The sequence below is a fragment of the Neolamprologus brichardi genome, chromosome 15, assembly GCF_056152115.1.
Source record: "Neolamprologus brichardi isolate AB-2024 chromosome 15, ASM5615211v1, whole genome shotgun sequence".
In the NCBI taxonomy this organism is placed as follows: Eukaryota; Metazoa; Chordata; class Actinopteri; order Cichliformes; family Cichlidae; genus Neolamprologus; species Neolamprologus brichardi.
In genome coordinates, this window is record NC_142118.1 from 37,802,704 (window position 1) to 37,817,951 (window position 15,248).

The 15,248-nt window shown below is 38.1% G+C and overlaps 1 protein-coding gene across 1 annotated transcript in view; it reads left to right on the forward strand.

Moving 5' to 3' along the window:
• The first annotated feature begins 557 nt into the window (after nucleotides 1–557).
• LOC102788625 (uncharacterized) overlaps nucleotides 558–15,248 on the forward strand; it is a 43,683-nt gene continuing 28,992 nt past the window's right edge. Inside the window, exons 1-6 of the mRNA XM_087852858.1 lie at nucleotides 558–607; nucleotides 7,790–7,915; nucleotides 8,000–8,119; nucleotides 8,920–9,036; nucleotides 11,467–11,583; nucleotides 14,010–14,126. Of these exons, the coding sequence (XP_087708984.1) occupies nucleotides 7,827–7,915; nucleotides 8,000–8,119; nucleotides 8,920–9,036; nucleotides 11,467–11,583; nucleotides 14,010–14,126 (560 nt within the window). The 5' untranslated portion in view covers nucleotides 558–607; nucleotides 7,790–7,826. The remainder of the gene's footprint in view (nucleotides 608–7,789; nucleotides 7,916–7,999; nucleotides 8,120–8,919; nucleotides 9,037–11,466; nucleotides 11,584–14,009; nucleotides 14,127–15,248) is intronic.

Sequence of the window (15,248 nt, forward strand, 5' to 3'; positions counted from 1 at the left end):
ACGAGGAGATGGCTTAAGCCTGAACCACCAACGATGGAAAATTGGATACATTCTGTACAAGACATCTATACGATGGAAAAATTGTCTTTTTCTCTTAAAGTTCAGAGGGATACCTTTTACAGAATATGGTCTAAATGCACAGATTATGTTAAGCCTGTGAGGTGTGATTTATTTTTAATGAACCATGCTTTTTTTTTGTTTTAATATGCGTAATATGCGAACTTACCCGCCCTGCTACCTCTTAACCCAAGTCTCTTTTCTCCCCCCTTTTTTTCCCTTTTCTCTTATCATTTTTTTCCTTCTTTTTTTTTCTCTTTTTTCTTTTCAACTATAAGTTAAAAAAAAATGTGAAAGCAAAGACAGTGTAAATAGCCATACTACTGTTGTGTTCAATTGCTTTCTCAATAAAAGAGATAATGAAACAGGAAAACCAACAGAAAAAAATCACAACCTGTCAGAGATTTGGGAGTTTCCGAGGTTCACCTGAACGCACCACACAGGGTTTTGATATACCGAGGTGTCCTCAAATGCCTCTTTGGGTATTTCTCTTTCTTTCCTGAACTTCGTGGAGCGGAGCTTGTTGTTGGTGTGTGTGTTTGAAGAAACTGTAAGTTTGCTTTGTTTCCTCCTTTAACAGTTTGCCTTTAGGAACTTTACTGTTTGTTCAGATCATATTTGGTTTTGTCACTCAACAGACTGTGTGTGTTTTTATTTCTGGTCTCTCCATTAAAGTCAGTGTGTGACGTTTTCCTGGCTAACACGGACACACCAAACGAGCAGGAGAGAGTCTGAGCTCCGCTTTTTTATATTCACAGAGACAGCGGGAGATAGTGAACTTATTATTTTATTATTATTATTATTATTATTATTATTATTATTATTATTATTATTATTATTATTATTTATTATTGTTGTTATTATTGTCATCATTTTATAGCTTATATTTAGATCACTGGCCTTACTCACTCACTGGCTTAAAACTACTGTGTCATAAACTGTTGGCTCTGTTCCAACAGCCTATTCACTCCAAAACAGGACTGTGGAACAGGTTTTACATTTCAAATGTGACTCAAACTGACTGCTGGGCTGTTTGAATTTAAAAAAAAAAAAAAAAAAAAAGCTGAGAAAATGCACTTCAAACTCATGGTCACTGTAAAACTGTAACATAAATATAGTTTGGCTAAATAGCTGAACTATTAAAAATTGTGTGAAATGCGTGAATTCATGTAAATTTTGTGGTATTGGTCAAATGTGTTAAGCTCTAAGCTGCGTTTCAATGTTAATATCAGCCAATAGTTTTGCATGTGAGTATGTAGTTAATACCAGTTTAAAATAAGGACTTTGACTTAAAAGGACTTTGATCAGTGTTTCTACAGCAGCTCTGAGAACCTTTTTTTCCTAAATCCTCTAAATTCCACATCTCAATCATCTTTATGTAGGCCTGTTGTACTGTTCATGGTCTCAGTAACGTTTATTTGAAAATAAGAGACTGAAGTCATGCAGAAAACTGAAGAGGCGAAAGTCCCTCTGTGTGCTGTATTCAGGAGCAACACTGAAATGTCTGAAAAGACTGTTCTCAAAAGTTTAGAAACAGTTTGGATCATTTTGAATGAAGGCCATGAAAATGAGGTTCTTTTATTTTATCAAATTCATGTTGGTCTTTACAATGAAATAATAAATACTGTTACCACTAATATGCAGGCTTACAATAAAATAATTCTGTTGATTTAATTAAAAACAAAATCTATTCAGAAATTAATCTAATCTAAAATCTCCTCCTCCCACCTGTCCTGCTTCAGGTGGAGTCCTGCGTCCTTCCAGGAAGCCGCTCACCTGTGTGTCAGTGTTTAGTGTCCAGGTGTGGAGTGGATCTTGTTGTTGGTGTTTAAAGAAACTGAAAGTTTCTGATCAGTGATGTTTGGACCAGATGTTCAGCTCTTATTTCAGGACAAACTTTGACCACTCTTGTGTTTGAAGACAAATCCACATGATTATAGATTATTGATTGATAGAATCAGACAATTTGATGAACAGCTGATGTTTCATTTTCCTGGAAGAAAACTGTCGTCTCTCCATTAAAGCCACACACAGCAGTGTATTTCTGTTTCCTGCTAGTCTTTCCAAAATAAAATATCAGTATTGTACCAGCACAGACATCCTTTCACTCCCTCTTCCTCTGCCTGGCTCACTCAGCTCCTTGTTGGAGTTGGTGTTTAGTCCCATTCATACACTCATTCAGACTCTACACAGTGATTTGCTGACAGACACACACTCCTTTGTGGTTTCTTGGCTTCATTAAAACTGTGAGCATCATCTACAGACTGTGTGCTCTACCTCATTTGTCACAGACTTTGGAGGTGGGCTGTGACAGAAATAGACAAAGGTTTCATGACTTTACAAGTCAGCATGTAAACTTTCCTTTGACTTAAACTCAGTCTGAGCAGTCAGACAGCATATTTTGAGTGAAGACATGAAGGTGTGGCCTGCGCGCGCACACACATACGCAAAGACAAGAAGCTGCAGTTGATTCCAGTTTGAAGTAAGACTCAAAGATCAGTTTGTACACAAACAGTAAAAAGCTGCATTAAGATGAAGGAAAAGTTGTGAGTGAAGCTCCTCGTTCATGTGATTTGTTTTCATTAAAGGGACATTTTTTCTGCTTCAGCTGGAGAAACTTTTACTCTGTGTTTGATGCAGTGTTTGTTGTTTCTGAATCATGAGCTGCAGTAAAGATGACTTCTGTTTATTGCATTCGTTGTTCAATGAACGTGACTCTTGCTTTAAGAAGGAATGCTTCTATTTTCCTTTTTGTCTTTTTACTTCCTCTTACTGTGAAAATCTGCCTCCTCTCCTCCCTGTCTCTTTTTTCATTAAGGTTGAGCTGTGACTCCTGATAGTAGCTCTCCTGTTTTTCAGTAACAAGCAGTGTTGGTCAAGTTACTTGAAAAAAGTAATCAGTAACTAATTACTGATTACTTCCCCCCAAAAGTAATCCTGTTACTTTACTGATTACTTATTTTCAAAAGTAATTAATTACTTAGTTACTTAGTTACTTTTTAAAAACACGATTTACAACCTGAATAGGCGATAAAGCGATAGATCTTTCAGCCCAATTCTACTTTTTCTGCATAATCCATCATACAAAATGTAATCAAATAGAAAAGTCTCTTTTTAAAACTTGTTTTATTAGTTTTAACCTTTTAACTTTATGCATCAAGCAAAAATTTAATTATATGCAACATTCTCTGACTGGGAGAAATTAGTTTAATATTTAAACCTATTTTCTGCACATTCCAGCACATAAAATATTTTTTTTTTATTACAAGTAACGCGTTACTGCCCATCTCTGGTAACAAGTACAGTAAGTTTGGAGTTTCATACTTGTTTGTAGATACCTGAATTTCAGTCAGCAGTACACACTACTGAGGATGGGAAGATGTTGAATTCTGAAAATGTGACAAAGCTCAGCTCCACTGTATTACATACAGGACTAATTACAGTATTTTCATCCATCTATCCATGCTACAATAGGGCGAGAGGCAAAGTATTTGCTAGATACACTGTAGTGTGCTGGTATCAAATTGTAGCCTTCATTATCTTTATATTAATCTTCTACACACAGTCCACACAGCTCCTGCCTTTGCTCTCATTTCTAACATCAGGAGACCTTTATGATCTCTGTCATGGTGTCTGTTTAACAACAACAGTCACTACATGAGTGAGACACAAACTCCATCTGCCTCTTCCAGTGTTGGGAAGGTTACTTTTAAAATGTTTTCCACTATAGATTACAGAATACATGTCCCAAAATGTATTCTGTTACGTTACTCAATGAGAGTAACGTATTCTGAATACTTTGGATTACTTAATATATTATCATGCTGTTTACAACTACATGAATGTACTATTGCTGTGATTTATTACTGTTACTGAAGGTCCGCGGCTCCGAACCGTAGTAAAGGGACCTCTGGCTAATACGGTGGGTTCGTGTCGGCTCGTAGCCGAAAACTAGCTTTACTTTGTTGTCTGGGTCAACTTTGCTAGCAGAGACAGAGAGAGGCGTTGAAAGGCTGCTCCAACAGAACTTATTGTTTCGGAGGAAAACACGAACACGGTGTACAGTCGAGTCTTAATAGCTTACTTACAGCTGGGCTCGTCAGGCTCTCTTCTTGGCTGCAGTGGTTATTATTATATTTACATGCTTCCAGCTCCCGTTTCTGCTCGATGACAGCTCGTACTTTTCCTTTTTCTCCCTCCCTCGCTCACAGACACATAACGGGTATGGCAGTCCATTCTCCCTGCAGCACGGACTACACTGCCCATGATGCTACATTCTTTAGAGCTATACCTGTAGCATTCTGCCTATTAGCTTAGCACAACAACAACAACAAAAAGGCCTCTCTCACCCAGGAAACATGCAGAGAGAGAGAGCGTGTCGCCCTGTAACCATGGCAACCGTAACGCTGCTGCCTGGAACAACAGAACGTAGCTGTCAAACAAAACCCAAACAGTTCTGACCCGCCACAATATGAAACAGGAAAGTACCGCCGTGTAATCCATTTATTTTAACAAAGTAACTGTATTCTAAATACCACCTTTTTAAACGGTAACTGTAACAGAATACAGTTACTCATATTTTGTATTTTAAATACATAACAGCGGTACATGTATTCCGCTATACTGCTATAAAAAAAAAAAAGCTATACTGTTAAAATGACAAATGTCAGTCATTCACTTGAATTCCTGAACGGAAAGGTTTCAGTGGTTAAATATTAGGTTTGATTACCTCAGACTCAGACTGGCACAGTGGAATTTTCTTTCTGCCTGATAAATGTGACAGAGTTAAGATCTGTGCTTGGTTTTTATGACTAGTGGTGTGATAAATTTGTTAAGCACTGTACATTTTAGGCAACACTGACCTCTTCATACATACAGGCTACATATTTACAGAAGTCAGAGCTCATCAAACACAGAGAAACAGAAACCTTCTCAGTACCAGCAAGCAGCTGAACAAAAGGAAAACAATAGGGAGGACAAGAGTCCACAAACAACGAGACAGTTTTGAACGAGACCCGTTCAGGGGACTGACCAGAGGCCAGTAATGGAGTGCCCGGTTTACTGAGGAGGTGGCCAGTCAAGACAGCAGTGATGGAACACTTCTGGTGGATTGACTGGACTCTGGTGATGCAGGCAACTGAAACCATCTGGAGGGTGATGGAAGTGACTCTGAGAGGGCAGAAAGCTCGTGTGTGGGGCTGTTCAGCAATACACACAATCTCACCCTGAGAGCAGGGTCCTCAGTCTTGGTCGAGACACCCAGTGGCTGATAGTCTCTTGGGGGACCATGGGCAGAGCAACAGTATCTTGGAAAGCAAGCGCAGGTCTACAACTGGCAGTCTGTGAGTCAGCTGGCTCAGGAACACAATAAGAGGTTTCTGGGACCCAACCAAAAGACAAAACAAAATGCAGACCCAGACACAGGCTCTAGCTGCAGTGTGTAAAACCGACAACATGAGCCCCACCTTCACCTGGAAGAGATAGCTTGGGGCCCAGTGGTGGCGGGCTCTATATTCTCAGTCCACATTTCCACCAAAAACTAAGCTGTTGAGGAGCACACTGGGGAGCTGGAGAGTTGGACCTCTAAGGCTGGTGAAGAGCCGGCAGGCTAAGGGAATGAAGAAGGGGGATGGCCAGTGAAAAGCTGAGCAAACCCACACAATCATAGAGGGCTCAGATGAAGACAATCAGGCTCACAGGAGGAAAAAAAGGGTCCTAGTAAACTTCAAATCAAGTCTGCTGAAAATAAGTCAACATTTGTTCAATACGTGGGAAGTAACAACATTTTATTTAACATGTCTGTGCTTGTGTTATTTTATAAACAATTTTCCAAATGCTTTGTGGGACAAAAAAAACAAAAACACAAACACCCGCATAGGGTGTTTGGAGGTAGAAAAACACACGCCAAGGCAGAAACCCTCTGTTGTGGATTGTGGATGTGTGGCAGGCAGAGAGTGGACCCAGAATGCAGGACTCACAGATAAAAGTAAACCCAAAATCAAAAGTTTTATTGGCTGGCAAAAGGTAGAACAACCAAAACCTTAATAATAACAGGGCGAGGCAGTGCATGTCAAAAACTAACTTACAAACAGATGGATGGACGCTCTCACACCATAAAGGAGGACGAAACAAAACACAGAGGGAGACACAGACCTTATATACAGAGGGGGGGGGGGGGGGGGTTAGGGGGGACTTGGCACACTTGGGGAATACAGCAGAACAGAACTGACACACACAAGACAAGGGATTGTCAAAAGAGGAAGTGGGTAACACACAGAGGCCAGGAATAAGATATATGAACTTGACATTGATAGAAAGGTAAACAAACATAGACTGACTGACTGACTGTGGAAACAAGATGAACTATAGAGACGGGCACAAAAGTAACCAGACAAACCTAGAAACATGACAGGAAAGGTAACAACACATGGAGAAAAGGCTGACTTCCACAGGAGACTGACAACAAGACACAGAGATAAGATGAGGACAAACTAGACACAAAAGGGAACTAAGATCATAAGAGCATGTAGAACAAAACTCAGAAGTAGCAGGGAACAATATAATACTCAAATAACAACAATATATTGAACTAGAGCACGAGTCATCTCAAATCCAATTTCCTGTTAGTGTGTGATCAGAGTCCGGTACTGAGTTACTGAGTTCAGAGCAGCAGAGTTAGTTGATGGTGAGCAGCTGAACTCTGTGGATTACTGTGGATCCACTTCCTGATGACTGAAGGCAGCTTTTCCTGCCTCCATCAGTCTGTGGAGGAGGCGGAGTGGAGCTGCTTCTCTCCCCTCACTGACACAACAACAGCTGCTCGAGAGACTCAGAGGTCCACTTGTGTTAAGGAGAAAGCAGGAGATATTATTATTACTATATCTATAATGTTATTATAGATGTAGCTTAGATATAGATTAAACATGTAGGCCTGATTTAAAATACTGTGTCACAAACTGACTTCTTCCAAATAGAAACTCATGTCACTTGTTGCATGTTGTTAATAAAACTGACTGGATAACACTGGTTTTAAAACAGTTTGTTTTGTGAAATGTTATATGATAAACCACATTGCTTGGCTGAACGTTTCGGTGTGCAGCAGACAGGAGGACTTGGGTTTATGTGGGACTTTATGAAGTATTATTTATAACAGATGTAGCACTGATTCAGCATGCATCACAAAGTCGATGCCTGTGCTCCAACAAAGGGTTTTCACAAGGAAAGGTGGCTGGTGCATTAGGTGTTGCGTTTCTTATGTAATATTCACTGCATGAGATTGAAGAAAATTTATGTTCAGCCTCTAATCCTTAAACCATTTAAAAATGGCTACATATCGTGAACAACTGAATTAAAATAAGTCAGATGTTAAACTGCAACATGCAAAAATGAAATTTTCAGCTTTTTTTGATGATCAGTACTTTGAAAATACTATTTGTATTAAAATAATACAGATGATGTTGATGCACAATAAAGTATTTATACAATAATATGCTGCATCAATTTCTATCTGTTAAAAAAAGAAGAAAGAAATTCACCTCAGTCAAACTGTAGATTTTATAGATGTTATTTAGCTCTCAGTATTTCAGTTTGAAACAGGGAAAATAGGAAAAAATGCACTTAAATACAAATTACAAATTCAGCTGACAAAGAAATAAAGTTGCTGATATTTGAAGAAAATTAGGATTTTAGATGATGTGAACATGAATGATTTGTGTTTCCTCTGCATATGAAGGTAGAAAGTGTGTGTGAGCTGATGTGAATTCAGCAGCATGGATCAGTGTGAGGACAGAGAGGAGGGAGCCCCTCCCTCTAAAGCCACCCTGTGTGGGGAACATGAGAGCCAGACCAAAGCTCAGAGGTGAGATGACCATCTCTAACTGTCCATGACTCTTCTCCATGTCACAGCTCAGCACTCACATCACTGCTCCATCATTATTCACAGGAAGAAACAAGGAAGTAAATGCAAACATGAACCTGAACCCAGCTGTGTGTCCGTAAAGAGTGACCGTTCTATGAAGGCAGTAGTTGATTTTAAAGTCCAGCCTCTGTCTGCTGCAGAAAGGTGAGCTGTTAATAACATGAACTCTTTGAGAGCTGATTTAACTGCTTGATGTTGTTTGATTGTTAAACAAAAAGAAAAAGGTGGGAGTGGTTTTAAGCAGGAATAAGATTTCATTATTCATCCAAGAATTAGTTACTTGTTAGGGGAGCAAAATGTTTTTCCCACTGAATTTCCCAAAATGTAACATTTAGATTAACAGAATGTTAAGAAAACAACTGTGTCTGACTTTAATTGTGAGATGAGTTAATTTCTTACATGAAATAAAGCCATTACTGTTTTTAAGAAATCCCTCAAATAGCTGCTACTCATCAAACTGTTTAATTTCAGTTAAACCATTAGTGATAGGGTTTAAATAGTTTCTTGGGAAAGACTGATGAGCTCTACTGTTAAAGGCCAGTCCCACCAAATCATAGAGCCAGATTGAGGCAGGATTTGTATATATAGACTGAGGACCAGAGGGGGAGTCTATGAGATGTGTCCCACTCCTGAAATGCAGATCAATTATCTCCACTCAAAGGAAGTCACTGAGCGAGGAATTTATTTATTCTATAAAACTTATCCAACATGTACATTTAAACTCCTGCTGCTCACAGTAGGACCATCAACAGTCCTGCACAGTGTAAACGACTGTGTTTAGCTCTGGGTGGCGCTCTGTTCTTACACTGCTAACACTAGTTTGGAGTTTCCTTCTGCTCATGCTCAGCCTGAAAACCTGTTTCTCTTTGGGATGATGAAGAATTCTAATTCTGCATCAGCTTCTCTGGCTGCAAATGAAAAGAAAAAAATTTCCTCTCCTGCAGGATCAACGAGAGACCTGCTGGACTTGAACCTGGACCCAGCTGTGTGTCCTTAAAGAGTGATCAGTCTAAATATGACCGTATTGATTTTAAAGGACTGCAGTCGTCTGCTGCAGAGAGGTGAGCTGTTAGTAACATAAACAATTTGAAAGGTGATTAACTGCTTGATATAGTTGGAAATGTTGGATGTTGTCTTTGCTGGACAGATTTTCCTATTTCTGATGTAAGTATAAGATGCCAAGTTTTCGGCTAATAACCCTTTGGGATCCCCTTGTTGGCATGAAAATACCATTTTATATGTTTTTGTGTTTTATGTGTATTTAAAACAAGGTGCTAGTAACAAAATTCTCAGAGATACAAGTTAAAATTGGTTCTTTGTGTAGGCACAACACTTGTTCATCCATTGAGTTTGGCGCCTTTTTTAATAGGTCAGTGTTAAGTAGCCTAACCACCCCCGATGTGTTCAAGGACTGAACTGAAATTTAAAAAGAAAACTCAGAAAGGCCTTCTAAAAGCCAAAGTTATAATAAAGAAGCAAAATAAAAGTTTCCATATCAACTTCCATATCGAGCATCTTGTTACACACATGTACCTACACTGACTGTGAGCTGAGCTAAAACACAGGTGACCTACACTAAATGGTGCACTTGAATGCATTCTTTGTGAACCACAGTTCTGCACTGCCCAGTACACAGCTACTAATGTAGAGCTCTGTGTTAATTGATAGTTTTACGAATATTTCCAGATTCGGCAAAAGAAAACAAACTAAACAAAAAAACAATTGACATGGCTCTTTCTCACTCACAGTGCCTTGTAAAAGTAGTCATACCCTTGAACCTTTCCATATTGTACAAACACAAACTTAAGCATATTTCACTGGGATTTTATGTTGTAGATCAACAGAAATGAATGCGTAAATTAAAATCCATTTTTATACAAGTAAAAATCTAAAAAGTGTGCAATGCATACAGGATGTATGCAGCCCCCCATCCCTGAGTCAGTACTTTTATTGAACCACCCTTGATTTGCAGTTAAAGCAAATCAAAGCTACAAAGGCTGTGTCAATAAATCTCTACAAGCTTTGCACACCTGGAGACCATCCATTCTCTCCCGCTTAACCTTCTCAGAGCCTTATCCTTTTTAATGTGTTTTTGTTTTCTGTCAATAACACTGAAAGGTTTGAGCATACTTTTTAGTGTTAATGACAGAAACTAATACTAGGTTGTTTTAATTTCACATCTAGGATGTTAAGTTTTACTTGCATCCTTAGTGTAGTTTATGAGGTAACTTATTTAATTAAAGGTAAAATCTCATAAGGAGGAAAACATCCTGGCTCATACCTGAAGAGAAAGGATTTACTTCAATAAACTTTAAATACCCAAACAAACCATCACAACAGTGCAAACTGACAAAACAAGAACTGAAAACTATGAGAACATAAAAATTCTTAAGCAAGCACTGACAGTTCTTAGTTGTCAGTTCAATTTCGCTGCAGGCAACTGCAAGTGGATAAAATAAAAGGGCTTCATCAATTAGTGAGTTAAAATTACAAACTTATTTTGATGCAAAAAGTCATGGGTACAAGATGAGCCTGATATCAAAATGTACGTAAAAATGACACTTGAGATATATTCTAACCTGTTTTGAGCATCAACTTGTCCCACGTAGTGGTATGGCTGTTTTTGAAATTTACCCAGAATGCATTTCATGAACTTTTTTTCCAGTTAATTATCAGAAAAACAGGTCAAACATCTAGGATACCAATGCATGTTTCTGCTCCTCTTCATCTTAGACATTAAATTGGTGGAGTTTATTGAAACTGTAGTATACTACTGAATACTAATGCTGGATAAAAATAAGTGTTCAGTCCATGTTTAAATAATTATTTGACAATGTTTTATCAGATATATGGCTAGTACGTTGAATGTTTTAGTGACTATTGTAGACAATGCAGGTTGGAAAGTGACTTTAATTGTGAGATGAGTTAATTTCTTACATGAAATAAAGCCATTACTGTTTTTAAGAAATCCCTCAAATAGCTGCTACTCATCAAACTGTTTAATTTCAGTTAAACCATTAGTGATAGGGTTTAAATAGTTTAAATAGTTTCCTGGGAAAGACTGATGAGCTCTACTGTTAAAGGCCAGTCCCACCAAATCATAGAGCCAGATTGAGGTAGGATTTGTATATACAGACTGATGACCAGAGGGGGAGTCTATGAGATGTGTCCCACTCCTGAAATGCAGATCAATTATCTCCACTCAAAGGAAGTCACTGAGCGAGGAATTTATTTATTCTATAAAACTTATCCAACATGTACATTTAAACTCCTGCTGCTCACAGTAGGACCATCAACAGTCCTGCACAGTGTAAATGACTGTGTTTACCTCTGGGTGGCGCTCTGTTCTTACACTGCTAACACTAGTTTGGAGTTTCCTTCTGCTCATGCTCAGCCTGAAAACCTGTTTCTCTTTGGGATGATGAAGAATTCTAATTCTTCATCAGCTTCTCTGGCTGCAAATGAAAAGAAAAAATTTTCCTCTCCTGCAGGATCAACGAGAGACCTGCTGGACTTGAACCTGGACCCAGCTGTGTGTCCTTAAAGAGTGATCAGTCTAAATATGACCGTATTGATTTTAAAGGACTGCAGTCGTCTGCTGCAGAGAGGTGAGCTGTTAGTAACATAAACAATTTGAGAGGTGATTAACTGCTTGATGTAGTTGGAAATGTTGGATGTTGTCTTTGCTGGACAGATTTTCCTATTTCTGATGTAAGTATAAAATGCCAAGTTTTCGGCTAATAACCCTTTGGGATCCCCTTGTTGGCATGAAAATACCATTTTATATGTTTTTGTGTTTTATGTGTATTTAAAACAAGGTGCTAGTAACAAAATTCTCAGAGATACAAGTTAAAATTGGTTCTTTGTGTAGGCACAACACTTGTTCATCCATTGAGTTTGGCGCCTTTTTTAATAGGTCAGTGTTAAGTAGCCTAACCACCCCCGATGTGTTTAAGGACTGAACTGAGATTTAAAAAGAAAACTCAGAAAGGCCTTCTAAAAGCCAAAGTTATAATAAAGAAGCAAAATAAAAGTTTCCATATCAACTTCCATATCGAGCATCTTGTTACACACATGTACCTACACTGACTGTGAGCTGAGCTAAAACACAGGTGACCTACACTAAATGGTGCACTTGAATGCATTCTTTGTGAACCACAGTTCTGCACTGCCCAGTACACAGCTACTAATGTAGAGCTCTGTGTTAATTGATAGTTTTACGAATATTTCCAGATTCGGCAAAAGAAAACAAACTAAACAAAAAAACAATTGACATGGCTCTTTCTCACTCACAGTGCCTTGTAAAAGTAGTCATACCCTTGAACCTTTCCATATTGTACAAACACAAACTTAAGCATATTTCACTGGGATTTTATGTTGTAGATCAACAGAAATGAATGCGTAAATTAAAATCCATTTTTATACAAGTAAAAATCTAAAAAGTGTGCAATGCATACAGGATGTATGCAGCCCCCCATCCCTGAGTCAGTACTTTTATTGAACCACCCTTGATTTGCAGTTAAAGCAAATCAAAGCTACAAAGGCTGTGTCAATAAATCTCTACAAGCTTTGCACACCTGGAGACCATCCATTCTCTCCCGCTTAACCTTCTCAGAGCCTTATCCTTTTTAATGTGTTTTTGTTGTCTGTCAATAACACTGAAAGGTTTGAGCATACTTTTTAGTGTTAATGACAGAAACTAATACTAGGTTGTTTTAATTTCACATCTAGGATGTTAAGTTTTACTTGCATCCTTAGTGTAGTTTATGAGGTAACTTATTTAATTAAAGGTAAAATCTCATAAGGAGGAAAACATCCTGGCTCATACCTGAAGAGAAAGGATTTACTTCAATAAACTTTAAATACCCAAACAAACCATCACAACAGTGCAAACTGACAAAACAAGAACTGAAAACTATGAGAGCATAAAAATTCTTAAGCAAGCACTGACAGTTCTTAGCTGACAGTTCAATTTCGCTGCAGGCAACTGCAAGTGGATAAAATAAAAGGGCATCAATTAGTGAGTTAAAATTACAAACTTATTTTGATGCAAAAAGTCATGGGTACAAGATGAGCCTGATATCAAAATATACGTAAAAATGACACTTGAGATATATTCTAACCTGTTTTGAGCATCAACTTGTCCCACGTAGTGGTATGGCTGTTTTTAAAATTTACCCAGAATGCATTTCATGAAGTTTTTTTCCAGTTAATTATCAGAAAAACAGGTCAAACATCCAGGATACAAATGCATGTTTCTGCTCCTCTTCATCTTAGACATTAAATTGGTGGAGTTTATTGAAACTGTAGTATACTACTGAATACTAATGCTGGATAAAAATAAGTGTTCAGTCCATGTTTAAATAATTATTTGACAATGTTTTATCAGATATATGGCTAGTACGTTGAATGTTTTAGTGACTATTGTATACAATGCAGGTTGGAAAGTGACTTTAATTGTGAGATGAGTTATTTCTTACATGAAATAAAGCCATTACTGTTTTTAAGAAATCCCTCAAATAGCTGCTACTCATCAAACTGTTTAATTTCAGTTAAACCATTAGTTATAGGGTTTAAATAGTTTAAATAGTTTCTTGGGAAAGACTGATGAGCTCTACTGTTAAAGGCCAGTCCCACCAAATCATAGAGCCAGATTGAGGCAGGATTTGTATATATAGACTGAGGACCAGAGGGGGAGTCTATGAGATGTGTCCCACTCCTGAAATGCAGATCAATTATCTCCACTCAAAGGAAGTCACTGAGCGAGGAATTTATTTATTCTATAAAACTTATCCAACATGTACATTTAAACTCCTGCTGCTCACAGTAGGACCATCAACAGTCCTGCACAGTGTAAATGACTGTGTTTAGCTCTGGGTGGCGCTCTGTTCTTACACTGCTAACACTAGTTTGGAGTTTCCTTCTGCTCATGCTCAGCCTGAAAACCTGTTTCTCTTTGGGATGATGAAGAATTCTAATTCTTCATCAGCTTCTCTGGCTGCAAATGAAAAGAAAAAATTTTCCTCTCCTGCAGGATCAACGAGAGACCTGCTGGACTTGAACCTGGACCCAGCTGTGTGTCCTTAAAGAGTGATCAGTCTAAATATGACCGTATTGATTTTAAAGGACTGCAGTCGTCTGCTGCAGAGAGGTGAGCTGTTAGTAACATAAACCATTTGAGAGGTGATTAACTGCTTGATGTAGTTGGAAATGTTGGATGTTGTCTTTGCTGGACAGATTTTCCTATTTCTGATGTAAGTATAAGATGCCAAGTTTTCGGCTAATAACCCTTTGGGATCCCCTTGTTGGCATGAAAATACCATTTTATATGTTTTTGTGTTTTATGTGTATTTAAAACAAGGTGCTAGTAACAAAGTTCTCAGAGATACAAGTTAAAATTGGTTCTTTGTGTAGGCACAACACTTGTTCATCCATTGAGTTTGGCGCCTTTTTTAATAGGTCAGTGTTAAGTAGCCTAACCACCCCCGATGTGTTCAAGGACTGAACTGAAATTTAAAAAGAAAACTCAGAGAGGCCTTCTAAAAGCCAAAGTTATAATAAAGAAGCAAAATAAAAGTTTCCATATCAACTTCCATATCGAGCATCTTGTTACACACATGTACCTACATTGACTGTGAGCTGAGCTAAAACACAGGTGACCTACACTAAATGGTGCACTTGAATGCATTCTTTGTGAACCACAGTTCTGCACTGCCCAGTACACAGCTACTAATGTAGAGCTCTGTGTTAATTGATAGTTTTACGAATATTTCCAGATTCGGCAAAAGAAAACAAACTAAACAAAAAAACAATTGACATGGCTTTTTCTCCCTCACAGTGCCTTGTAAAAGTAGTCATACCCTTGAACCTTTCCATATTGTACAAACACAAACTTAAGCATATTTTACTGGGATTTTATGCTGTAGATCAACAGAAATGAATGCGTAAATTAAAATCCATTTTTATACAAGTAAAAATCTGAAAAGTGTGCAATGCATACAGGATGTATGCAGCCCCCCATCCCTGAGTCAGTACTTTTATTGAACCACCCTTGATTTGCAGTTAAAGCAAATCAAAGCTACAAAAGCTGTTGCAATAAATCTCTACAAGCTTTGCACACCTGGAGTGCAGGTTGGAAAGTAAAAGTTGGAAACCTAACAAACTCCTGGAATCCATCTTTGTCTGTGAACAGTGACCAGACAGTAAAATATACTTTTAGTTCAAGGAAGTATCATTCTACTGGACATAAGTAAGGAATTAAAACACCCTGAAT